A 26,427-nucleotide genomic window follows, 5' to 3' on the forward strand; every position below is an offset into this window, starting at 1 on the left:
AGTCACCTCCTAGTGACTGCACTGCTAGACATGTGTCACTGTTTGCCTGCTCTGGTACTATTTTTAGGGCGGGTCCCCTCCATTCATGTTTCTGGGGCCTTTGCAGTCATCCCTGTTGCTGCATCCCTGGCAGCTGCTTTCCTGAGTTTTGAAGTCCCAGAGGTTCTGTGTTTCCAGGCACCTTTCATGCCTTCCTGGCTTTGTGTACCATGTTCTTTTATCTGCTGTCTGGGGATATGATACTAATCCTTGAAGTCCAAGCTCAAATGTCATGTAGTTTGTAAAACCTTTCCTGGGCCTAACTCTGAGGAAACTCTCTACACCTTAGCACTTATCACAGAACCTAGTCATCACTTGGTTATATTTTGGTGTCCTTGAGGGGTTGGACACATCCTATGGTCTTCTTTCGGCCTGGCATAGAGTGGGTATTCAGTAACTGCTCACAGAGTTAAATGAAGCACACTTGCTGATCTTTTCTGTGCCTTAGGAAATCTTGCTTCGCCTAGAATAAATGCTGCTGATCTCTAGCAAGGCATCTCCATAAATCTTTTCCTGTTTTCATCCTGAAAGACCCGATTTGGAAGAGTCAGGTAACATCTGGAGAAAACCTCCTATTCTTGGAGGGATCCTATCTGGGGAGGGAGAATTATTGCCACTGTTTTACAGATCAGAAAACTGAGGTTCAGAAATATTGAGACTTGCTGATGGTCACATGGTAAATAGAGAGAGAGGTTGAAATCCATGCCATCTGACTCCAGAGACACAGTTTCCTACCACACGCTTCCTCGTAGTCCCCACAGTGTGCTCTGAGATCGCACCATCTGAGACCATCCAGACCACAATTTTCTCCTCAAGCATTCATGCAATCATTTTCCTTCCAGACCCAAGTGTTGAGAATCTTTCTGTGTCCCTGGCGTTTTCATTTCCTTGAGATTTGCTAATCTTTTCCTGTCTCCTCTACAGTCTGCAGGAGTTCATTTCTCTCTCATCCCTTTCCAAATATCATGATTTCCAAATCTTTCAGTGGGTTTCTTTTTCTGGCTGTGGTCCTTTTTTTGGAGACTTTCCAATATAGCCACAGGTTGGAGGATGATAACAATGAATTAGTCAGTAGATCTTCTTTGATGTTATTTTGTGGGCAAACTCATTAATTTATGACAAAACATCAAAGAGCTCAGCTCCTGCATAGGACTGGTTTGTCCCAAGGCAGCTGGGTAATAATTATTAGTCAGATTAAATCTCACTGTCTTCTTCTGCTTCAAGAGTTAAAGTCTAAATGACTGGAGTGTGGGAATATCCCATCCTGTAGCTGCCCATTGACTCTGAGTCAGCCTGGTATGAAACTCCCCACTCCAACTGTGGATCTCTCTCCATGGTCTCCACTTTGATGCCTCTAAGCCTTGAGGTCTGTCAAGATTGGTGTAGCAACTGGAGAAGGTGTAGTGATAAAAGGCGGAGGCTGTTACAGTCTCTTTCTAGTCAGGGGAGCTGGATATTAAAAGGGATCATCCCTGCGTGGACTAGCTCAAGGTTCTCCATAGAGTCCTAGTCCTGTAATTTCATTGGGAAGGAGAGCTCTCTTTGGGCCACACAAGAAAAGTTCCCAGCACCATGTTTAGCACATAGCAAGCTTTCTATATGTAATGGTTGAATGGACTTGTCAAGAAAGGTCATGATGTTGGGGCGCCTGGGTGGCGCAGTCGGTTAAGCGTCCGACTTCAGCCAGGTCACGATCTTGCGGTCCGTGAGTTCGAGCCCCGCATCAGGCTCTGGGCTGATGGCTCGGAGCCTGGAGCCTGTTTCCGATTCTGTGTCTCCCTCTCTCTCTGCCCCTCCCCTGTTCATGCTCTGTCTCTCTCTGTCCCAAAAATAAATAAAAAACGTTGAAAAAAAAAAAAAGAAAGGTCATGATGCATGAAGCCTCTGGTTAGCTGAAGAGGAGTAAGGAGTAGAGCTTGGGTCTTTGCTTATACAACAACACCCAACCTGCTCACATCTGTGGCCATTTACTTTGCTTCTCCCCCTTTATCCGTGGTGGAAAATTGTCTGTGGTCCTCTCTAAAGCCATCCCCTCCATGTTTGCCCTGGATCCCAACCTTTGCTGACCTCTTCAGGGCTTGCTTCTGTAATTAACCCTCTTCTTCCTGAGCCCTCAGTGTTTTCCTCTCTACTGGATTATTTCTATCAGCAACAAGCAAGCTTCAATGTACTCCCATCTTAAAAAAGCCTCCCTTGCTCCTACTTCTCCTTCAGGCCACTGTTTTACTCTTCACTCCCTTTTACAGCAAAATGCCTCTCAAGACTTGTCTACACTCTCAGTAGCTCTCCTTCCTCTCCTCCATTCAGACTTTCAAATCCACTTCACTCAGGATCTCATCCCCGTTCTCTACTGAAACAGCTTTTATCAAGCTCATCAGTGACCTTCTAGCTGTCAAGCCCAATGGTCATTTCTTAGTCCTCATCTTTTTCTACATATGAGCAGCTCTCGGCACAGCTGGTAGGGCTCTTTTACCAGGTTTCTTGCTTGGCTCCAGGACACCACTCTCTTGGGTCTCCTCCTACTTCACTGGTCACTCTTCTCAGTCAACTTTCATCTTCTCAACCTGTAAGTAATAAATTGCCCAGGAACAGCTCTTGGACAATTTTTCTAGCTATATCCACTCCCTAGATGATCTCATCTGGTCACCCGCTTTCAAATACTGTTCACATACTGGTGGCTCCCCAACGCTCTACCTCTCTCTTGAACCTCAAATGCCCACTCCACTTAGATGTATAATATGCACATCAAATTTCAAACCTAAATCAACTAAACGAAACTGTGTTTTCCATCCTTTCAGGCCTACTCAGTCCTTAGGCTTCCCTTCTCAGTAAATGGCAACTCCTTTCTTCCAATGGCTCAGACTTCCAAACTTGGAATCATTTTTGACTCACTTTTATACCACACCCCGTCTATTAACAGGTCCTGCCAGCACTACCTTCAAATTATATCTAGGGTCTGGCCACTTCTTACCACCTGCACCGCTACTACCCTAGTCTAAGCCACCATCATATCTTGCCTAGACTACTCTTAACCTCCTAACTGGTGTCACTGCTTCTATTTCAGCCTCCTAACTGGTGTCACTGCTTCCATCCTTGCCTTCCTCCCGCTTTGCTCCCCTTTCCATCCCAGCCCTGGCATTCAGAGTCGTGTAAAAAACTACAATTAGATAATGCCATGCCTCTACCCTAAACTTTCTAAGGCTGTTGATCCCACTTTCTTAATAGAATCCAAAGTCCTTATCAGGGCCCGTGAGTCCTTTAAGACCTGGTTCCTGTTACCTCTCTGATCTCAGATCCCATCTCTCTTCCCCTTGCCCACTCCAGTCTAGCTACACTGGTTTCCCTGCTATTCTTCGAACATGCCAAGCCTACTCCTTCCTGCCACCTGCCCTTGTACTGTCCTCTAAGCGATTTCACTCTTTCTTTAGGTACCTTCATGTTAAGTTCTTTTATTTACCTCAGGCCTCTGCCCAAATTTCACCTTATCAAAAAAACATTCCCTATCTTTCTAAAGCAACTCTGCTCTGTCACCTCTCTTTACCATGCTTTACTTTTCTCCCTAGCAATGATCACAACTCAACATATTTTATACTGATTTGTTTACGGCTACTGATTGTTATCCCCATTAATATGTAAATTCAATAAGAACAGAGTCTTTGTGCATGTAGACACTGCTGTAGCCCATGCTCTGAGAAGAGTGTCTGATACATAGGAAATGTTCAAGGAATGTACGTTGAATGAATAGATTTGTTAAATGGACTCATCTAGATCTCTTGTCATCAGGCAGAGAGAGTGGTTTCCAGAAAGTTGTTTAATGAATATGATAAAAATCAAGTGTGAGGAACTGGGAGAGGTGTCCATGGAGATCATCAGATTGTGCAACTATTTAATACTCGTGACCACCATAGGATTCACAGATATTTTCAGTTTGCTCCTTGATGCCAAATCATTGGCCAAAACTTTAAGGTGGGGTGAAACATCTGCCTTTAACTTCTTTGGCATTTCATTTATCCTCTGGGACTCAGTTTGTTCATCTGTGAAATAGGCAGTTGGAGATATGGTTACTGATCTGCTAGTTTAAGGTCTACAAGATGTTGAAGGGAGGAGTACAGTTAGGAGGATCAACCGCACAAGCTCTGGAACTTGACTGCTTGTATTTTGAATCCTGCCTCCATTTCTCACAAGCCACACGACCTTGGGCAATTTTCTCAGTTTTCTGGTTTGTAAAGTGGGAATAATTAAAGGATAATAATAGCACTTAATTCAAAGAGTAATTTTGAGAATTACATAAGACAGTACAAGTAAAGTATGTAGCATATGATTTGGAACATAGTAAGTGCTCAATAAATGTTAGCTATTAAAAATGAAAAGTTCTGAAGGGAATTTGTGAGAGGCCATTGCTAATGATGTGTTTTAGGTGCAGTAAACTATCCTAGCATGTTAGATGTTATGAAATCTTTAAAGGTGTGATGATAATATTGTGATTGGGTAGAATGCCCTTATTCTTAGGAGAGGCATGGTGAAGGACTGAAGGGGAAAACTTCATATCTGTCGCTTACTTCCTAATAATTTAGCCAAACATATATCTATGTTTCCATATCTATCAAGAAAATATGGCAAAATGTTAACAAATGTTGAAGCTAGGTGGACAGCATGGTTATTGTACTATTCTTTCAACCTGTGGGTTTGAAAATTTCAAAATAAAAGGTTGAAGGAAAGAAAAGAAAGGATCCTAGAAATGGTCTAGTGAAGTCCGGCCCTCATTTTACAGAAAGAAGCTCAGAGGTGAAGCTTTTGACCAAGGTCATACAGCTGGAGGAGCCTGAGCCAGAATCCAGGTTTCCTGGCTGCATGAGCTGCAGAGGAACAGACTCCGCTTCCCCCAAAGACCTAGGGGTGTTATGGATGTGTAAAAAGGCACTTGTGTTGGTGTTTCCTTTTTGTTTATTAAGGAAATAGGTAGGTCATTTGGCTGGAAGCTTTGATGTCAAAATTGTGAAGGCAGCGCCAGGGCCAGCCCCGACATCCTGGCTAAACCAGTTTGGCACCGGTGGTGGTGTATATGTAAACACTGGGATTTCAGGGGAGAGGGCGAAGAGTAGGGGTGGGGCCAGGGTCAGGAAGAGCAGTGGAGAGACTGGCTTCAGTTCTGGAGCTCCCTGAAAGAAGGGACCCCAGGGTTTCTTTGGGGATGAAATGCAGGCACGTAAAGAAAGGAAATGATTTTCTGCGGTCAGCAGCATTCTCCTCTAGCTAATAGGGTTCAAAGCAGTGAAAAGAAGAGATGAGGAGAGGAGGGAATGTCCATGCAAGTCTGGGGAGGGGGGCACAGAGAAGAAACGGGGAGAAAGAACAGAAAAATACGGTAGAGGAAGCCTGGGGCCACGGTGGAGGAGGGGTTGGGGGAGGGGTGTTGAAAAGGTAAAGAGGCCGCACCTGGGGGCCTGCGAACGCGTGGAGGACTGTCAGCCTCCGCAAGCTGAGTGTCTTGCCCCAGAACCGTCCTGCCTCTCTCTTCTCCGGGTCTGGAAGTCTCAGGAGGCCGTGGTAGCAAGCGCAGAGCTCCTGGCGCTCTTACTAGGGGGAAGGGCTGACAGGAGAGGCGGGGCCTCGGGGCCGGGCGGGAGCGAAGCCTCTGGCCGCGGGCGGGGCTCCTCTCCGGCGGGCGGGCGCCGGAGTCTGGGGGCCGCGCTTCCCCCTCCCGGTCCGCGGAGGCGCCTGGCCCCTCCTCCCCCTGCCGCCCCCACCCCCGCCGCCGCTGTCAAAGATAAACCGGGCCGTTGCTTGCAGGAGCAGCGGCAGCCGGCGATCGGGCGGTGAAGAGCCTCGGGCGCGGCCTCGCCTCCCCGGCCCGGCGCCCGCATCAGCACCGCGGATAGCACAGCGGCGGTCGCCAGTACCTAGGCGCCCTCCGGCCCACCAACTAGCCGGGCCCGCGGCGTCCGCATCAGCACCGCGGACAGTGCCCCGGGCCCCGTCTCGTCGCGGTTAGCCCACCCGCTCCCCGAGTCAGCACCGCGGACAGCCCCCCTTCTCCGGCCTCCCAGCAGGCTCGGAGCGGTCGGCGCCCCTGGAACATGGCCACTGAGGTAGGGGGCGACCGCCCGGCCCGCAGGCAGTGGCTGACTGGTGCGGGAACACATCCCCGCTAGGGGCGGACTGGGCGGGAAAGGAAGAAGGGGGGGGTGAGGTGGGGTGGGGTGGAGTGAGGGGGTGGGGTAGGGTAGGATGGGGTGGTTTCCCTGAATCAGTACTGCGGGGAGGGGTAGGGGGAAGAGTGGCAGGGTGGAAGAGGGGGCTTCTCCTGAGAACTCATCTCATCTCTGGCTATCTTACCCATCTGAGTCCCCGAGGCTGCCCAGGCCACTTGTTGGCACTAGCACCAGGTTTGCTCCAGGGCCCCAGCTGGGGTTTCCTCTTACCCTGGAACTGCTAGTCCTAAAACTACTTCCCTAGAGGTTTGGAGGTGAGCTCGCCCCTGTTTTAGGAGAAGGAAGGCGGCTGGTTGCTGTTGCTATGCAGTGCAGCCATCCAGCTTTTAAACCCAAAAGCTTGGTTAAGAGATGACAGACCTACGTCCACCTTCACATTTCCTTCGTGGGGGAGTGAGGGGACAAAGAATCCTCAGGCCAAAACCTCAAACAGTTGGGTTTAATGAGCTGCCTGCACCAGTCTCTACTTTTGCATATTATGCTTTCTTGCCCCTGCTCCCCCCCCCCCTTTTTTTATACCATTCAAGTTTCTTGTACCAGGGTGTCTACATTTCCCGGGTCTGATGGGAGGAGCTGTCTTTTTCTTCTTCTCCAGGGTGTGCTTATAGGTGTGTCACCTTCAAGGGACTTGAAAGTTGAACCCAGGGACCTGTTGGCTGAGGGCAGAATCTTGGTGCAGTGGTTAAGAGGTCAGGAATTTTCTCTTGTACTCCCTCCTTTCATGTGGGAAGTGGAGCTCTTTATGTTCCCACTTTATAAGTGGTAAAGCTACCACATGGAGAAGGGGAGGACCTATTTGATACACAGCATGTTAGCAGCAGAGCTGAAAAGTTTCTTCCTTTGGATTTTCGGAGCGGAACCCAGGACACCAGGGTCTCCCCAGTTCTGATGCTGACTTCTTTTGTGGTGTTTCCCTACTTCTCACCCAGCTGGGATGCAAGCCAGGGGGAACAGCACAGGCTTTTGAATGACTCTCTGCATTGCATCGGGGCGTCCTGGTGAGCAGGGTGACATCAACACCAAGTGTCACCATTGCAATTCTGCTGTTGTGGCCACCACAGAACAAGGTACAGTCGCTTGGTACTGCTTGGCTTTGTGACAAAGCACAAGGTTAGTTAGGAGAGCTCATCCTCTAGGACCTTGTGAGGGGCCAAGCCTTAAGCAGACCCATGGAGCTTGGTTTTACAGGTGGAGGAATGCAAAATAAATAAATAATCAGAAAGCTTGGAAAGTGCCAAAGTTACTGAGGAGAGCAGGAAGAACAAAGGAGAAATGACCAAGGATCTGGTCACCTTCCAGATAGGGCTGCCAGGCTGCCAGGCGGCAGCAAAGCCTGCTGGTATTGGGCAGCAAAGGACAACTTGGCATAGCTGGGCCAGAGGAGTGGGCAGAGAAGGCAGCCACACCTGTGATGTGATCTGACAGATCCCAGGAGGCCGTCTGTCCCATCATATCTCCACTTCAGGTCTGTTATGGTCCAGAAATTCCAACCAGCAGGCTCACATCTCTAGGTTGAGGCAGTGTTTCTAGGAGGCTGCTGTTAGGCATGCGTGACTCTCCCCTGGGAGAGGCTCTGCTTTTAATGCCTCTGTGAATATAGCACTTTCCTGTGTACAAAGCACTATCACATGTATGATCTCCTTTGAGCTTTAGAGCAACCCTGTGAAGTGGGCAAGGATGCTGTTATTATCCGCAATTAGCAGGTGAGCCAACCGAGGCTCAGGAGCTTGCTTGATCTCTGTGAAGTAGCATCATTATCCCATTTTACAGATAATGCAACTGGAATGCAAGACGTATTCAAGAGACTATGGCTCAAAAGAGGCAGGGCAAGGACTAGAGACTGAGTCTTCTGCCTCCCTGGTCAGTGTTTTTTTCTGCTGCAGCCAGGTGTATCCAGTTAGCCAACGGCGTTGCTCAACAGCGAGGTGGGCACGTGAGGCTGTGATGGGGGAACGGATGCGGAAGAGTTCAGGAAGGACTCAGGCCCCCTGTTCAGCCTGGCTGGGTCAGCTTGAGGGTAGAGGGACAGAGGGACAGAGGTATGCCCAGAAGGGATGGAGAGCAGAGGACAAACATTACCCATTTCCCAATTTGGCCTTGGGTGGACCCTGCTGGCAGTACTGAGGGAGGAAGCCTTAGCTCTGCCAAGGCACAGAATGTGCACATTATCTGGGCTGTGCAGTGAGTCATTCTCCCCAGGCTGTTTTTACTGTTAGGACTGAGTTAAGATTACCAGGGAAAACCTGTTGGGAGAAGGAAAACCTCATGCCAAACTTCTTGGCCATTCCCTTTGGGTTCTGACTGGTAAGTCCACAGTTCCAGCAGAAGGTGTTTTGGGAGGTGAAGAGGAGATCAAGACAAGGAGAGGGAGGGAGAAGGAGGAGGGGGAGGGAGAGAAAGAGAGGGAGGGACAGAAAGACAGAGGGGGAGGGAGAGATGGGTGAGGAGGAGAGAGGCAGAAACATAGAGAAAGCATGGATGTCCCTGGATCCCTGGATGGAAGGCATGGAAACTGGATCTTTTCTGCTTCCCAATTTCTGTTTAGGAGTTAGCATTAAGGGAGGAGTGTGTGTGAGGAACTCAGAGGAGGAATGAAGCCTCCTGAGTGATACACTGACCTCATTTGGAAAACTGTAATGAGCCCATTTCCTGAGCGACAAACCTCTGCAAATGTGTGTCACTGGGAGCAGGGTCCGCCCTGGGAAACAGTCCAGATGGCCAAGGATAACTGGGAAATGCCTGGCTGGGAGGGGCTTCTTTAAGTTTAAGTGGTGGAGTTTGGCCCCTAAGAGATTTTTTAAAACATGTTTATTTATTTTTGAGAGAGAGAGGCAGAACACGAGCGGCGGAGGGGCAGAGAGAGAGGGAGACATAGAATCTGAAGCAGGCTCCAGGCTCTGAGCCATCAGCACAGAGCCCAATGCGGGGCTTGAACTCACAAACCGTGAGATCATGACCTGAGCCGAAGTTGGATGCTTAACCGACTGAGCCACCCAGGCGCCCCCGGCCCCTGAGAGATTTTTAAATGCACCCAAGTAGCATTATCCAAGCAAGGCATTTGGAGGTTTGATCTCTGAGGCCTGGAATTAACAGCCAACAGACAGTGGGTTGGGCTTGGGCCCTTGTGTAGGCTGAGAAGAAGGGAGGCCCTGTGCCTGGGTTTCCATCCTGAGGCCTGATTCGGCTGCCTCTGACTCACGATCCTCGCTCCTCCTCCACACCCCAGCCAGGGATCATGGTGTTGGTTCATGAGCTGAATCTCCTGATTCTTGAGTTGAGCCTCAAATGCATCCTCTGGAATTAGCTAGTTTTTAATGAGGATGGGGATGTGGGCCAGATGGGGCCTCCTGTTTTTCTTGGGCAGATTGGGACTGGGAATGTTCTTCTGAACTCCAGTGCTTACTCCTCACCTCTACCAGGTTGGCTCTGTCAGGTGTATGGCCCATTCTTCAGGCTGCCTCCCTATCCCTGTCATACTGCAGTTCAAAAATTGGTGCCAGCAGGTATTGCCACTGACTTTCTCTTTCTTCCTCATGAAATGCCTCTTGGGGTGTCCTTAGCCAGCTGCCAGCAAGCCTGGGATGGTGGCAGGGGAGAGGGCAGAGTTGAGGAAGGTAAGAAGTAGATGAGAAGCCCAGGTGTCAGGGTCAGTTAAGAAACCCCAGAGTCGCTGTTCAGGGGAGACACAGAAGCTGTGGTCTCTTAGAGGTGCAGGCATATTCTGGGATCCTCTTATGGGATCAGAGCATCATGGATCTCTCCTGAAAACCTGTGCTCGCTTCCTGAAAGTTACATAGCTGGCAAGTGCCTGGAGCCGGGCTCTAGCTCTGGCCCAAGGGCCCCTATGATGGGATTTCTTATTCAGAGGTCCTAACCTGGCAATTCTAGGAGTGAATCTTGTTCACAGTTGTGCCTTATTTGGTCTGCTTAGTGCTTACAAATGTAAATATTTATTGGAAACGTAAAAAAAAAAATCAAGACATTTGATATTAAGGAAATCTGGATTTATGCATTCTCTTAAGATGTCGAAGTGTGGCATCCTGGGCTCACATTCTCACATGGCAGTGGTCAGCCGCTTTCTTGAGACAGGGTGTGGGTTCTCTGATTAGCCACAGCCCTCACCCAACCCACTTACATCCTATAAACATTTGCATTCATAATCCCTGAGAAAGCCTCTTGAATGTCAGGGCTAGAAGGGGCTTTAAGTGATTATGTTGTTCCAGCTTCTCAGTTTCTAGTTGAGGAAATGGAGGCCCAGGGTCATGTGGCCCGGACTAGCACCCAGGTATCCTGCTCCCAGGTCAGTGGGCCCTCTTTCCATCAGGGCCTTTTGGTACTTCACAACTGAGCCACCGTGGATGGGGAGAGCCAGGAGATGCTGCCTTGCCTTAAGTCCTACTCTTTGCCAACTACAGATGAGTGTGTTATATTGTGCTTGACATAGATCTGGGAGATGAAAGCTCTGGAATATACAATGAGTCTGATACCATCTTCTAGCAACGCCTCAAGACTCCACAAATACTCTACAGGGAGGGAAGTAGATCCCTGGTCACCCAGAGGCTTTGTTCTAAGGCTCAGGATTTTTGGGGTTGGAAAGGGTGTTGAGCTCTCCTACTCTGGGTACTTGAGAACTCACAGATCAAAGCCAAGAGAAGATGAGACCATACTATGCAAGGTAGCATCCTAAAATTTTAATGGAATAATAAACTAGAAGTTTATTGTTCAGTAAAGTCCCAGAGAAGTGATCCTGATCAGCAAGTAGGTCTCCTCCAGGCTGACTCAGGGACCCAGGCTCTTTCCAATTTGTGGTCCCATCATCTTCAACATACAGCTTCCTTGGTTTCTGTGGAAGAGGAAAGGTAACAGAAGACTGGCTGGTTGTTGTGAGCTAAGCCTATACATGAATTCATCACTTCCACTCATATTCCATTCAGTCATATGGCCACACCTAATTGCAAGGCAGGGTGGGGATTAATCTAATTGTACGCCTAGGAGGGAGAAGTGGTCACCAGAGACAGTCACAGACACATACCTTCATGGTAGCACACAGTGCATGTGTGCACTCGGACATAGACAAAGGAGGCCATCAGAGGGGAAGAAGCTCTATCCATAATAGAATAGTTGAATCACTGTTTTTTCCCTTTCTTTCCATTCTCACCATCACTTTTCTTGGGTTAGACCTGCTTTTGTGTTTCCCTGGACACTACAAACATAGTGCATCCCTTCAAATGGCCTCTTACCCCAGTCACTGGCCTCTTACCCAGTCATGCTTAATTCCCATGCATCCCTCACAGAGCTTCCTGAATGATCCTTCTGGGGCTAGGGGAATCCATCCTCATGATCCACTGGCTCACGTCAGTTGGTTTTAGAAGGGCAGAGGAAGGCCACAGCCCCTTCCTTTTCTTTGGAAAATATAAAAGTATGAGATCCTAACCAGATAGAGCAGAGTAACAAATAACACACTTATACCACTAAAGCCTTCTTCATTTTTCAAAGTTATCATACGATCCTAGTGAATGTCAAGGGGATTTTCTCAATTAAAACCTTGATTAGAGGAATCAAGGACAGTTCAGACAAGAGGAGCATCTATATATTCTTCAGTTCGGCCCCAGTACTCTGGTATCACATCTCTTACGTAGAGCAAGTTTTGCCGGATGTAGGAAAGTCTCCTGCAGTGTTCTCTGATTTTCCCCTTTTCCGAACCTTGATCTACCAGTTATCTCTCCTACCTTTCTCTCATTGCTTACTCTTTCCCCCAGCTTTTTTTTTTAACTTTTTAACGTTTATTTATTTTTGAGACAGAGAGAGACAGAGCATGAACGGGGGAGGGGCAGAGAGAGAGGAGACACAGAATCAGAAGCAGGCTCCAGGCTCCGAGCCATCAGCCCAGAGCCCGATGCGGGGCTCGAACTCACGGACTCACAGACCATGAGATCGTGACCTGGGCTGAAGTCGGATGCTTAACCAACTGAGCCACCCAGGCGCCCCACTTTCCCCCAGCTTTTAAGCAAGTTTGTCTTCTGTCCTATACCCTCCCCTCTAGTAGAGCCCCCCTCCAGCTCTTTGTGATAGCACTGTCCTCTATACTGTCATTCCCCCCTGCTCTGGCCTAATCCACAAACCAACTCCCGTCTTGCTGAAATCTGCCTGCAGTCAACTGGAGCATATTGTGCTCTCTGCCATCTTTTTCCTTTGCACAAGCTTCTCCCTCTGTCTGGGTTGACTTTACATCCCTCTCCCCACCCACTGCCTGCTCCCTACCACTGGCAACTCCTGGCCTTCTTTATGACTCAACACAGACCTCAGGAAGTCTTTTCTGAGTAAGCATTTCTGGGTAAGATGTTACTTCTCTAAAGCATTTATCACAGGCTAATTTATTATATATTTACTTGTCTTCTTCCCTGGAGCTCACAGACTGTCTTTGCTCAGCATCCCCAGAGCTCGGCAATAGTAGGGACTCAATAAATGAAAGCTGAATGACGGAAGAGATTCACCTTAATTACACAGGATGAACTGGCTGTGTGTTCACTCTGCCCTTGGGGCTTGGCCTCCACATGGTTCCAATGTTTGGCATATTTTACCCAGTGGGATGCTTCTTTCAAATGTGGGTGACTAAGGCTGGAAGTGGAAGAAAGAGGCCCTGTTCTTCTATTAATTGAGCCCAGTCCCCTCAAGTGCTAGAGTTTGTGTCAATGTCAAAACTGCAGGTGTGGACAAGGGACAGAGTTGCCCCACTTCTTCCTACCAGGGCAAGGTGTTTCTTTAATTTCTGGGTTCAGCCTACTTTATCCATGATTTTCTCTGGGCATTTGGGTGCCCCTTCTTTCCTGTGGTGAGACATGCTAGAGAGGAAAGCTATCCCTGGTGCTCTTGGACCCAGGCTTTAACTTGGCCTCAACCCGAATCTCCCTCCCAGTTGGTGGGCTATCAGGTCCTCCTCTGTCCTACTCCCCTCCCCAACCTTGCTGTAAGCCCCACTTCTGGGGCCTGAGACCTCAATCTTGTTCAGGGCTGGGTTCCCCAAGCACGAGGCCTGATGATTTGTGAATATTTGATACTTGGTGAGTGAACAAAAGTGTGAAAGGCTCTCTGTGTGTGGGAGGGGGAGGGAGAGTGAGGAGGAGGGAGAAGGAGGGAAACGGGGGGGGGGGGAGAAGGGAGGAGAGGAAAAGAGAGGGAGAGAGGGAGAGAGGAGGAGGGGGAAGGGAAAGAGAGGGAGAGGGAGAAGGGAGGAGGAGGGAGGGAGAAGGGGAAAGAGAGAGAAGGATCTGGGCCAGCTACCAGGAAGTCTTTTCCTCTTGTTAAAATTTGTTTCTGGCTCTGTTGATGATTCCAGAACCATCATCCCCTTTTGGCTCAGCTTTTGCCCTAATTCAGGCTTTTTCTAGATCTTTCTGGGATAGCTTGACGTGTCTTCTCTAGTCAACTCCACAGTTCTGCTTCCCCATGACTTTCCTGGAGCACTTGTAGGGTGGCTAGTGTTCAGGTTTGCCGGGGACTTTGTTGGTTTAGTGCTGTAAGAATCACATCCTGAAAACCTCCGTCAGTCTTGGACAAACCTAGATGGATGGTCACCCTGAATGTGAGTCTGCTGTATGCCTCCTCAGGTCCATAATCTGCAGGAGCTGCGGCGAAGTGCCTCATTGGCCACCAAGGTCTTTATCCAAAGAGACTACAGTGATGGGACCATCTGTCAGTTCCAGACCAAATTCCCCCCGGAGCTGGACAGCCGGGTAAGGATGTCTTTTTTCTAAACTTGGAACATAGGCCGTGATGGAACTCAGGGACTTATTCCAATGTATTTTTTTTTCCAGGATGAAAGTAATATGTGACATATAACTTGTTCAGGCACTTCACGTGGCAGAATTAAAAAATGTCCCTAACATTGTCTTGCTGTCACCTCACTGCAAGTTAGAGCTGAAAAAGCCTCAGAGATTTCCTAGTTCAGCGGCCCTGGAACATCAGTAGCACAAGAGTCGCCTGGAGAGCTTATGAAACAAAAACAGATTCCTTAGTCCAATTGATGGCATCAGCTTCAGGAATCTCTACTTCTTGGCAGCAGTCTCAGCCCCAGCTGCACGTTAGAATTTCCTGGGGACCTTTAAGAAATCCCGATGCCCAGGTCATCGACCAAGGGCTCTGCCCACAGCCCCTCCCTCCAGACTCAGCCAGCTACCTGGGTGTCTCATGGACCACCAACCCCTTGCAAGTCAGCTCCTTCTGCCCAGTTTTGCTCCTGGTTCGGGGGTGCGTATGGTCCTCATTCCCAGGCTGCTGTAGCACTGTCCTGGAATTAGAGAGCCTGCCCTCTGGAGGGTGGTAGGCAGACCCCAGCTCTTTCATTCAGCAGCCCAGGCCTATCCAAGTGGGTTTGGGAAGGTGGGGCAGGGCTGCCTTTTGTTAATCTGATCGGTAGCCAGCTTTTAGGGTGCTGTGAGGTCTCCTCATCTCATCAAAGGACACACCTGTCCTTTGGGGCAGGGCGACTCTTGGGATAGAGCATAATGTTTTCTTATGCGTTCACTCCAGATCTGTGTAGGGACAGTGGCTGGGAACCCCAAAGCTTCTGACTATTCTTAGGGAGACCTTTTGTCCTAGATGGGCATGGAAGGTCCCATGCTAGCTTGTGTGATGGACAGTTCTGATCCTGTAGTGGTGAGTGGGGAAGGGGGTGTTCTGAGGAATGTAAAAAATGGGCCTACAGACACTTTGACACCTGCTTGGAGCATGACCTCCCAATGTAGTGTAGGGTTATTAAAGAGCACAGATTCAGGTCAGAGCTGTGTAACCTTGGACAAGTTCACTTAGCATTCAGCAAGTATTTACTGAGCAACTACTATATATTAGGCACTGGGGATGCAGAAGTGAAGTCATGAGTTCATTTTCGATTGGAAGGTATGAAGAATAAAACAGCAAGTAAATATGTAGCAGCTCCAGTGGGGACCACTACTAGAAAAATAAGTGTGTGAGGGTCACAGGGCTGGGAGAGCAGGGGAGAGGTGAATGGTGGGGGAGGTCTGTGAGATAAGGTAAGCCCTTAGGCCTGTAGGTATGAGCCTGGGGTGGGGGTGTCTGGGGGAGGCGTCTTGTATCCGAGGACACAGGCGCAAAGGACTTGTGCATTTTCAGGAAGCAGCAGGGTGGTCAGTGTGGCTGGTTGGAGCCTGAGTGGGCAGGAAAGGAGGAGGCGGGCTCAGGGGACGCAGGGCCAGGCCCTGTAGGGCCTAGCAGGCATTGTAAGGACTTCTTGGATTTTACTTGGAGAGAGGTGAGAAGGCTTTGGAAGCTCTTCATCAGAGCTGTGACATGATCCGACTTTAGCAGCCTCCCTTGGCAGGGCTGGGGGCACAGAGACCAGTTAAGAGGCTGGAGATGACGGTGGCCGGGACCACAGAGCTGAGCTTTGAGCTACTGAAGTGAAAATGTGGGAAAGTGTGTTATTTATTCATTTATTTTGATTAACTTTTTAAAAAATATCCGACTCTGCAAAGCTTTTTTTTTTTTTCAGATGGAGCAATTGCACAATTAAATGTTTTTGTGGTTTTTAAAAAATTTTTTTTTCAACGTTTTTTATTTATTTTTGGGACAGAGAGAGACAGAGCATGAACGGGGGAGGGGCAGAGAGAGAGGGAGACACAGAATCGGAAACAGGCTCCAGGCTCCGAGCCATCAGCCCAGAGCCTGACGCGGGGCTCGAACTCACGGACCGCGAGATCGTGACCTGGCTGAAGTCGGACGCTTAACCGACTGCGCCACCCAGGCGCCCCACAATTAAATGTTTTTAATGTTTATTTATTTTTGAGAGAGAGAAAAAGAGAGAGAGCACGAGTGGGAGAGGGGCAGAGAGAGAGGGAGACACAGAATCTGAAGCAGGTTCCAGGCTCCGAGCTGTCAGCACAGAGTCTGACACGGAACCTACAAACTGTGAGATCATGACCTGAGCCGAAGTCAGACGCTTAACCGACTGAGCCACCCAGGTGCCCCGCAATTGCATAATTTAATCTACAGTTGCCAGATAAATTGATAAAAATCTTATTATTTGTTTTTAAATTGAAGTATAGTTGATACGCAACATTACATTGGTACCTGAAAGCGCTTTTAAAAATAGCATAGAAAGTGCTTAATGAATATTAGCTATTATGATTATGGATGCAGGCAGGACAGCTTCCCAGTTGTGCACGCCCACGAGGCTGTCGTGTTCTTGGTGACCTCTTTGAGAGAAGATACTCCTGGGATCTCATATAATCAGTCTTATGCAGTTGGAGTCCCATCCAAACATGGGGAGCCCCTACCAATTAGGTCCTGGGCGCTTTTGCAGCTATGAAAATGGGGGGCGACGAAGTCACCAGAATTCCTGCCTGACCGTCTGCTTTCAGGAAGCCTTCACGTCTCTGATATTGTGGGAGTTTCCTGCTCCCAAGGGAGGCCAAGTAGTCATTCTTATTCCCATTTTATAGCTGTGGAAACTGAGGCTGGAGTAGTTAAGTCATCAGCTGAAGGCCACATAGCTAGTTGATGGTCAGGTCTGGACTGGACCCCAGGTCTCCCGGCTCCCAGTCCAGTGTTCCACGGGCAGCTTCTCCGATCTTACCTGTGTGCCACTCCCCTCATCCGTGTGGCCCCACCACTGCCACCCGCCCTCCTACCTGTGACTGTCCGGTCCAGGGAGGCTGGCCTCAACCTGGTTCCCTGTCCCTTTCTCCTCCAGATTGAGCGGCAGCTCTTTGAGGAGACCGTGAAGACCCTCAACAGCTTCTACGCGGAGGCGGAGAAGATCGGGGGCAGCTCCTACCTTGAGGGCTGCCTGGCCTGTGCCACGGCCTACTTCATCTTCCTCTGCATGGAGACCCACTACGAGAAGGTGGCTCCCCTCCTGACTGCCCTACATCCCCTCCTGCAGGGTTCCCCCGCTGCCCGCTCATCCTCAGCCGGCCCCTCTCCTTGCAGGTTCTCAAGAAGATCTCCCGCTACATCCAGGAGCAGAACGAGAAGATCTTTGCCCCTCGAGGCCTCCTGCTCACTGACCCCGTGGAGCGCGGGATGCGGGTCGTATCCTTCCTGGCTGTTCTGTGCAAGGGCCCAGAGCTGCCAACTGGTGGGTTCCTTGGTGAAGACACCCAGAAATAGGGACCACCCTAGGGGCCTCTGCTCAGGGATTTTCCCAGGATTCCCCACATCACTGGTCGTCAGCTCTCCTCCCCCACTATAAGTTATCAATGCCTTTTGTGAATTTCAGGGTTTGCTTTTACTGGGCTGCATTTCTTCAGCGCTTAATACATGCCAGGTATCATATTAACTGCTTTGAAATGATGTAATTCTCGTAATACCCCTACAAGGTGGGTAACTCTTATTCTTCCCTCTGTCCACGAGCCCACTGAAGTTAAATCACTGGCCCAGGGTCACCCGGCCGGTGAACGTCAGAGCCAGGATTTGAGCCCAGTCCCACACTTAACCGTGAAGCTGCACTGCCCCTCAGGGAACACGCGGATCTCTGCACACGTTTACATGTCTATGGTCTCGTGTACTCCTGGGTGTACGTCCTAAGCCCCTCTTTACAGATCAGAAAAATGAAGTCTTGGTGGGCGGCCGGCCCAGGAATTGGGTTATAGGCCTGCTCGCTCCACCTGGAAAAGTGTGGTCAAGGTGTACACACAGCCCACTTGCAGAGTAGAAGTGTTAAAAAAAATGTTTTTACTGGAAAATTGAGAGGAAAACGAGGAAAGAAAACACAAAGACCGGAATCTTCTGTTTACAAAGCCCTGTGAGAGGGGCCTTTTTTTAATTGAGTTTTTACTAAGTGCCAGGCATTGGGCTTAGAGCTTTACAAGCGTTATTTCAATCAGTCCCCCAGCTACCCCAAGATTCCATTATTACCACCATTTTACACACGCGGCCATTCATGGGTAACAAGTTAAATGACCGGTCTAAAGTCCCATCTCTCGAGAGAAAGCGAGTCAGGATTAGAACTCGGGACACCGAGGTCTTCCCACTTTCCACGCCGTACCACCACCTGTCCCGGTGTTTGGTAATCAGACCCACTAAAGCGGAAGCTTCCGATTGTGCGCCTGCGCAGTGCTCCGCCCGGCAGGTCGCTGTGTGCGTGTGCACACCGAGCGCCCGCGAGAGCGCGGAGGGGCTGGGGTCTAGCGCCCCGGGCCTCCCGGCCTCGCTGTCTGGGACGCGGCACCGGCTCGGCCGCCCGCTCCCCTGCTGGCCTCCGTCCGCCCCTTCTCGGCACCTGGCAGGGGCTCCCTCCTTAACGCCGGCCGCAGATCGAGATCTCCATCTACGAGGACCGGTGCAGCAGCGGCAGCTCCAGCAGCGGCAGCAGCTCCGGCAGCGGCAGCAGCGGCGGGGGCGGCGGGGCGGGGGCCCGGTGACTGGCCGAGAGTCCCTGCAGGGAGGTGTACGGCCGGACTGAGGGCCTCTCAGACCTGCGGCGGCTGCGCTACCAGAGCACCCGCTTCTGAGTCATTCTCTGGGCCCCTGCTGCTCCCCAGGGAGGGGTGGGGCGGGAGGAAGGGTGACTGGCCCGGTGATTCCCGCGGGCCATCTACCCGCGCCCCCCTTTACTCCCTCCTGCCTGTCACCCCTGGCAGGACGGCCTACTTCCTGACCTGGCATTTTCTCCATGGGGGAGGTCTGGTCACACGCAGCCAGATCTTCCAGGGGAAGGCTCGGGTGGGGGTTTGGGGGTGGGGCTAACACAATTTGGACAGCCCTTTGCTTCTGCAGCTCTTTACTCAACACCCGGAGGGGGGCTCAGGTCCCAGAGAGAATGCCCTTCTCCCGCATGATTCCTCACCCCAAATCCCACATCCGCCAGGACTCTCTCCCCCCAGGGTCCTGCTCCCCGTGGCTGTCTCCCAGTATCTGCTCTTTCTGGTGCCACTGCAGGGGCTCTGCCTGTCTGTGATCCTGCCTCCACCGATTCGAGGTCTGGGGAGATGGGAGCTGCTCAGTCCCCTCCTGACCTCTTCTAGACTCCTGGCTTCCCGTTCCTCTGCTCAAAGCCTGGAGGCCACCTTGGCCTTGCCAAGAAATATCCAACTCCTGAGATTTTGCAGGACATCAGGCGCTGGCTGTGGGGCACACAGCCTGGGGCTCTAGGAGGTTATTTGGGGGTCTGGAGAAATGCTTCATGGAGACATGTAGCCTTGGGAGGTTTGAACCTTCAGAACTGGAGCCAACTTCCTGAGATTAGAACCTGTGTGTATGTGAGAATGAGTGTGTGTGCATGCAGGCACGCGTGTGAGTGCATATATGTGAGTGCGCTATGTGCAAAAACGCACATGTGTATGTGTAGGTGTGTGTATGAGCACACATGTGGATGGATGTGTGTGAGTGCAGTTGTGTGTGTGTACACGTGTGGTTGCACCTGTGGGTGCATGTGTATGTATGTGTATGTGACCGTGCACTTGTCTGTTCCCCTTGGTTGCCAGGCCAATGATTGCCCCTCTCTGCATCCTGTCTTATCTTTGTATGTGATAGTCTGTGGCTGCTTCCCTGCATGGGTCCAGCCTGTCCCCTTGTAAATAAATGTCCTAAAGCTCCTTGCCCCTTGCCTGGGGCTGCCAGCTCGGCTCTTCTTCCTGGTCTCTCCCCCGCCTGCAAAGCTCTCCCTACCTTCTGATTCTACTGTGTACATTCTGGCAGAAGAGAAGCTGGGGGTCTAGGAGAGCAGAGCCAACCTTCTGGGACCTTCTGTGTCCCTCTCCCAAGCTCCCGGTGACAAGGCAACAGGGCCACACATGCTGCCCATTCAGCCCACCCAGGCTCTGGAGCTCTCTAAGGCCGTGTAAACAAGGCTTCTGTGGATGTTCAAAGGAACTGGCGACCTGCAGGGGAAAAGGCAAACTCCTTTCTCGAAAGGGAAGAGAAGCATCCAGCCACCGAGGCCCCCGCCTGCCAAGGCCCAGGGCGGCCAGTGGGAAGGAAGCAGCCCTGCCCTGGTGCCCTGAAGACGGACAGAGAGGCTGCCTGCCTCAGCCGGCAGGAGGTGCTACAAGTGCATGTGAAAGACCAGCCGCTGAAGGTAGCTTTCTGGAACCAAAGAGGGGCCTGATTGTTTTTGGACAAGACAGCAGTGTGTGGGAGGGAGGTGCCTACCCAGGGAGCCAAAGGCAGGCCCTGAGCCCGAGTAGGCGGGTCCTGGTCCCACCATCCCCCACAGAGGGCTGTGGCCTGGCCCATGCCCATTCTGGCCCACTGTGTGGCCGGGCCTTATGTCTGACCTGTGCCTCTCCTGTGGGATGGCTGGGCACAGGTGATGCAGTGGCCTTTGGTTTTATTATTTCTTTTTCCAATAAAAGGACTTGCCCAGCTTGAGGCTCTGTGCCACTTCTTTCCCCGATGGTGATGGGGTGCCATCAGTTCTATGCCCCAGGACCACAGGGAGCGGATGCTCAGCTGCCCACCCACCTCATGCCAAGGAGGTGGGGCTGGGTGTTCTTGAAGAAGCAGTGAGGCTGACGTGGGCAGGACCAACCCTACCTTCTTAGAGCTTGTAGTCTAGTGGGGAAGCTACGCTCTGGATCCTCTAACATGGAGCCTTTATGGGGCACTTGCAGCCTTGGGTGGAGGGAGCAGCTTGACAGAGAGCCAGGTCAAAAGTCGGTAATGAGATAAATACCCATTTCTTGAGCTCTCACCCTGGGTTGGGCCCTGTTAGGGGTTGCATCAGAGAAGTCGTTCAGTTTTAAAGACTAGGGTGTTAGAACCTAGCAGAGTCGTATGTTGGATTTTATAAAACTAAATAACATTTATTGAGCACCTATTGTGTACCAGATACTTTGATAAAACCACATGCTAGAGCTGGGAGGGGATTTAAGATCATCTCAATGAGACAGAATGGAGGCCCAGAGAGGTCACGTGACTTGCCCCAGTTCACACAGCTGACCGATAGTGGTACCAAATTTAGAACCAAGATCTCCTGACCCAGTGCTCAACCTGACACCATGCTGATGGCATCTGGATGGAAGTTGCCTTAGGCCTCAGGGCGGCCAGGGTCACGCACTCAGGTCTGTGGGCCAAGAGAGGATCTCACCAGACTGTGGGGATAATGGCTCCAGCCCCCAGGGTGGGGGCTTTGGGGACATCCCCTCTGGCTGGTGCTGACTGGGACTCTGGGCGGCTTTCACACTTGTGCCTGCTGCTCCTAAGGGGCAGCTGGGCCTTTCCCTGAGCCCTGGAGCAGGCTGGACTCACTGCCTCTGCTCAAACCTGGGGTGTGTGGGGTTGTCACAATGGAGGCTGTTCTTTAACATGTGGGTAAGTTCATTCTGTCCTGTTGGCAAGACATTCTGTCCTGTTGGTTATTATTTATAGTAATAATACACAATAGTAGCTAACATTTATTTTATCACTATGTGCCATGCGCTAGGCTAAGATGCCACATAACCATTCAGTCCTCACAACAATCGTAAGATGTGGACTATTATTCCCATTTTACAGATGAGGAGGCTGAGACTCACGGAAGTTAAATAACTTGCCCAAAGTTACACAACTAGGAAGTGGAAGAGCTTGGTTTTGAATCTAGGCAAAGTTCACCCAGGTTTAGGGACCCTGTCAGAGCTTGAGGTCCTCGGTCATCCTAGGTTAGGATTTGGCAGATTCCCAGGTAAGGACTTGGAGCTGTGCCTGGTACCTCCAAGCCCAGGGCTGGAGCTTCTAGGCAACACGGGAGCGTGGGTGGGCTGTGCTCTTCAACTGCGGAGCCCAAGGGGGCAGCTCGGTGAAGGGCAGAGCGGGGAGAAGCAGGTGAGGCGTGGCTTCTCTCTCCCTGGTTCTTCTCTGCTGGCTCAGTTATGGGGGAAGTGGCTTCCTCCTTGGGTTGGGTCACAGCCACGTCTCTGCATCCCCCTGGCCAGCCAGGAACAGGCCCTGTCAGGCCCCAGCGAGCAGAGGAACCCCCAGGAAGCTCTGGGCTGCCATTCCCCCGTGGTCACTGCTGCCAGACTGCTTTCTAGCTTCCTTTGGGGTGTGTGAAAACCACAGGGTTTACAGAAGCTCGTGGTGCCACCGAGCGGCAGAATCGTGCACTGCACCCCGGAACCCAGCAGCCTGGGAACCATCCCCAGGGCTCCCAAACCCTGTGGGGCAAAGATGGAGTCCAGCTGGCGGTGACTCTCCCTACGGCCAGCTCCTGGGGCACCGCCTTGTTCTTGGGAAACCCTAGCTCCCTTGACCACAGCTCCGGAAGGACTCAGAGTAAGGAAAGTTTCTGGCAGGAGGCACCTACGCTTCGTTTGGACTTGACTATTTACCAAGCGTGAAGGCAATGCAAATACCACTCCTAGTGAGACCTGAATTGGAATTCAGGCTTTATGAGGGTAGCATGTGGTGGAGACCCCTCGAGCCCCACTGTCCTCTCCAGCTGTAAGATAGGGGTACTAAAACTTTACAAAATCGCGTGGGCCAGTGCCTCTCATCCTTGGCTGCAGTCAATGTCACCCAGGGAGCAAGAGAAACCACTGATGTCCCGTCCTATCCCCAGAGATTCTGATTTCATTGTTCTGGGGTGCAGCCTGGACATTAGGACTTTTTAAAAGTTTTCCTGGGGGCGCCTGGGTGGCGCAGTCGGTTAAGCGTCCGACTTCAGCCAGGTCACGATCTCGCGGTCCGTGAGTTCGAGCCCCGCGTCAGGCTCTGGGCTGATGGCTCGGAGCCTGGAGCCTGTTTCCGATTCTGTGTCTCCCTCTCTCTCTGCCCCTCCCCCGTTCATGCTCTGTCTCTCTCTGTCCCAAAAATAAATAAAAAACGTTGAAAAAAAAATTTAAAAAAAAAAAATAAAAGTTTTCCTGGAGGTTCTAGAGTGAAAATAAGGTCGAGAACCCCTGATTTTGACAGCGCCCAGAGCCTATGAGCCTTTTTACAGGTCTCGGAAGATGTCCGAGGCCCAAATAACAGTTTATCGGTTCCACAAAAGCAAGAAGACAGGAAATGAGTACAAGTTATGATTCTACTCGTAAGGCATTCTAATACAGGCAGAGCTAATCTTTGGTGTTAGACGTTAAGAGAGGAGCCGTCCTGGGATGGGGTATAGTGAATGGAAGGGGGCCTGGGGAGGCTTCTTGGGTGCTCATGCTCTGTTTCTCCAGCAGAGTGCTGGTTACACAGACGGGCTCACCTTGTGAGAATTCATTGAGCTCCACACTTAAGATTTGTGTATTTTTCTATACGTATGGTACATTTCAATAAAATTTACCAAAAAAGTTTATTGGGTCCAAAATAGGAAAAGTAAACACAAAGCTGAAATTAATACTTTGTTACATATCTACAAAATGTAATACTGTCAAACAGTCCACTGTAATTCAACTTAACTCTGGTTGTGTGTGTGTGTGTGTGTGTGTAATTTAGTGTGAGTTGTGGATATATATGACGATGTTTGATATGATGAGGGGTGGGGCCTCCAAAAGAGAAGAAAGGTCCCTGGTACCTAAGAAAATCCTAAAAGGGCCCAGGTTTACACCAGGAGCTCTTGACCTTGACCCACCTCCTTCACATATTTGCAAAATAACATGCATTTATCTGGGGAAGAGGATCGCAGGTTTCAGCAGATTCTCAAAGGAGTATGTGCCAACCAATAAAAAATGGTTGAGAACAATTGGTTTTGAGGAATCTGAGAAACTGGCCTAGAATGTGCCTGGCATGACAGAGGTGTTCGGTAACATCAGTTTCTTTCCTTCCTTTCAGAGTCCAGCCTTCTGACGTTTCCACACGACCCTTCTCAGGCAACTTTGGGAGGATTTATTCTCTTGGCAGAGCCCAGGGCAGAGTGCCGAGCTCACGGCTCTTCCTCTAAGGGGCTATTTAACGGGCTTGTCATTTCAGCACCTGCCGGATGGCAGAACTCAGCGTGCGGCAGCCTGGAGCTGCACCGGGCCTTGCGGTTTTGAATCAGGGACCACGGAGGCGGTGGGAGAGTGGGAAGGGGGAGTCAGAAGGCTGCACCAGTCTGCCGTCCCCTAGCGCTGCGCTCAGTTATCCTGAGTCCCAGCTCTGTCATCTGTAAAATGAGAGCACGATGAAAATGCATCTCGGTGAATGAGAATCTATTTCTCCCAAGTAAAATATTATTGTTATTGCCGAAGTTACTCTAGGACCTCATTATACAGTGGCCTCGTGATACAGATTTATAGCCAGGTTTCAGATTCTTGCATAGAATAAACAGACATTTGTCCAAGGGTTCACTGGTTCCCTAATATACGCCAGGAACATTCATGTACATTATTATTCCATTTAGTTCGCTAACACTCTGGTGGGTGGTTATATTTGAATTCTTATTTTATAGATGAGGAAACTGATGTTCCAGGTGGTTAGGTAGCTTGACAAGCACCCACAGCCAGTAAGTGTCAGAGTAAAGACCTGAACCTAAGCGTCAGACCCCAAATCCTGCTCTCATTCTGCCACTGTGTCACAGTCGGGTGAAAGACTCCTTTCTACCTGGATTGCCTCATAAAGGCAGATTCCAGACCCAGGGAGAAGCATGTGGGCAAATGCGGACACAGAAGAATTAGCTTTGCAGAGGCATGATGGGGCTAGTTATTCTGGAGTAATTTAAGTTATCGATTTCTGTAATGGAAAAGTGATTGGGGACCAGCTACCACCTGAGAGCAGCCTGAGCCAGGCCCTGGAAGGGGGAAATGTTATACCTAGCTTACTGGACCTTGTGCATGGCAATGAATGGCCTTTTCCCCTCTGTCCCCAGTTCCTTGGTAAACTCTTGGAGGGTGGGGATCTTATCTCACTCACCTCCAGTGCCTCCCACCCCCTGCCCTCAAGTGCCTGTCACAGTGCTTTGCCCTTGGCAGGTGAATGCAAAATGCAGCCCACCAGGAAGGCTGGCAGGAAGGGATGAGGCAGGAAGAGGCAGGGATATACAGATGTGAAATCCTCTGGCCCCTGGAGTAATGCGACCTGAGGGGCTGCTTAGGCAGATGCAGACAGGTGAGTGGCCACTGAATAACAATTCAACTGTAGGTGGTCACTGACTAACTCACTTAAAGGGTAGAGGCAGGGGGCGCCTGGGTGGCTCAGTCGGTTAAGCTTCCGGCTTCGGCTCAGATCATGATCTCGCGGTTTGTGAGTTTGAGCCCCGCGTCGGTCTCTGTGCTGACAGCTCAGAGCCTGGAGCCTGCTTCGGATTCTGTGTCTCCTCCTCTCTCTCTGCCCCTCCCCTGCTCATGCTGTCTCTCTCAAGAATAAATAAACTTAAAAAAAAAAAAAAAGGGTAGAGGCCGTGACACTGGGCCATCCCCTGTGCTGGGCAGCTGCTTTGAGTTGCCCTGGCTGTGATCTCATGGCTCTGCTCATGATCTCCACCTGTCCTGGAAGGGGAGGAGAGGGGAGGAAGTGTGCATCCTGACCCCACTCAGCCCTGCTCAGTGCTCCCTGAACACCACTATTGTAAGGTGGGTAAATCCTCATGGGGCTGAGTACGTTGGACCTGGGGCCCTAGAGAGTGAAGTACCATGGGTGGACAAACAGATAAGTGGACGGATACAGAGAAGATGGGTACCGGGAGATGATTGATGGTTCAGAGGTGGGCGAGAGGGCTGCCTGGCTTGGGATGGATGCTCGCAGACCCTGGAGAGGCAGGTGAATGGATGGGTACCGATCGGCCCTGTGCTTCCCAGTGCAGATCTAAATACAGCGCCGGCGTTCTTCAAAGGGAAGATACAGTGTAACCTGGTCCCTGAATGAGCTCTGCATATGAGTGATGGGTATGTCTCGTTGGGAAGGATTCTTACAGGTTTCACATTGCCCCAGTTAATGACATGGATTGTTGTAAAATCAGGCAGTGCTAAAAGTGAAAGCAGTAGATTAAAGGGCCTGGGGCAGATTTTATAATAATATCTGGTCAGTCACTGCATTGAGCACCTTGCATGCTTTATCTCAACAGCTCTGTGAGGTTGTTATGCTTCCATTCTGTGGAGGAAGAAAGTGAGGCTCAGAGAGAGGAAGCGGCTTGTTTGAGGCCACTTACAGGGCATGTAGGTGGGGTGTCTGGAAGTCAAGCCTCAGGCCATCTGATCACAGGGTCTTAGGGCAAAGAGAACATTTTAAGGATGGAAGGAAGAGAGGAGGGAGGGTGGGAGGACCATAGGATTTTGGGATCAGTTCTCTAATATTCTGGCACACAAGATACATTCTGCACTGGGGTGAGGCTCTGAGA

The 26,427-nt window shown here is 50.6% G+C and overlaps 2 protein-coding genes across 7 annotated transcripts in view; one reads left to right on the top strand and one right to left on the bottom strand.

The window, feature by feature from the left end:
- Positions 1-5,652: 5,652 nt before the first annotated feature.
- On the top strand, positions 5,653-17,917 carry GOLGA7B (golgin A7 family member B). 2 transcript variants are annotated; one of them, XM_058697384.1, is made up of 7 exons: positions 5,653-6,128; positions 7,181-7,318; positions 8,022-8,111; positions 13,859-13,984; positions 16,960-17,112; positions 17,199-17,300; positions 17,810-17,917. In XM_058697384.1, the coding sequence occupies exons 3-7, from the start codon at positions 8,025-8,027 to the stop codon at positions 17,858-17,860; spliced, it is 519 nt and encodes a 172-aa protein (XP_058553367.1). In that variant the 5' UTR covers positions 5,653-6,128; positions 7,181-7,318; positions 8,022-8,024; the 3' UTR covers positions 17,861-17,917. The 2 variants fall into 2 exon arrangements, with proteins under 2 accessions (XP_058553367.1, XP_058553366.1); XM_058697383.1 differs by lacking the exon at positions 17,810-17,917 and having other exon boundaries at positions 5,654-6,128; positions 17,199-17,547.
- The window catches only part of CRTAC1 (cartilage acidic protein 1), a 158,920-nt gene continuing 143,549 nt past the window's right edge, over positions 11,057-26,427 (bottom strand). For 2 of the 5 annotated variants that reach the window (XM_058697351.1, XM_058697352.1), the window contains one exon: positions 17,995-18,645. In XM_058697351.1, coding sequence (XP_058553334.1) covers positions 18,395-18,645 — 251 coding nt within the window. In that variant the 3' untranslated portion in view covers positions 17,995-18,394. Of the gene's footprint in view, positions 11,095-17,994; positions 18,646-23,447; positions 24,259-26,427 lie in introns of those variants that run through there. The other 3 variants (XM_058697354.1, XM_058697355.1, XM_058697356.1) reach the window with 2 other exon arrangements.

Source organism: Neofelis nebulosa, chromosome 13 (genome assembly GCF_028018385.1).
Source record: "Neofelis nebulosa isolate mNeoNeb1 chromosome 13, mNeoNeb1.pri, whole genome shotgun sequence".
In the NCBI taxonomy this organism is placed as follows: domain Eukaryota; kingdom Metazoa; phylum Chordata; class Mammalia; order Carnivora; family Felidae; genus Neofelis; species Neofelis nebulosa.

Coding starts and splice junctions, on each gene's coding strand:
- GOLGA7B (XM_058697383.1), top strand. CDS start 8,025: ATGCAACTGGAATGCAAGACGTATTCAAGAGACTATGGCTCAAAAGAG. Junction 13,985..16,959: donor CCCCGGAGCTGGACAGCCGG/GTAAGGATGTCT, acceptor TTTCTCCTCCAG/ATTGAGCGGCAGCTCTTTGA. Junction 17,113..17,198: donor TGGAGACCCACTACGAGAAG/GTGGCTCCCCTC, acceptor CTCTCCTTGCAG/GTTCTCAAGAAGATCTCCCG.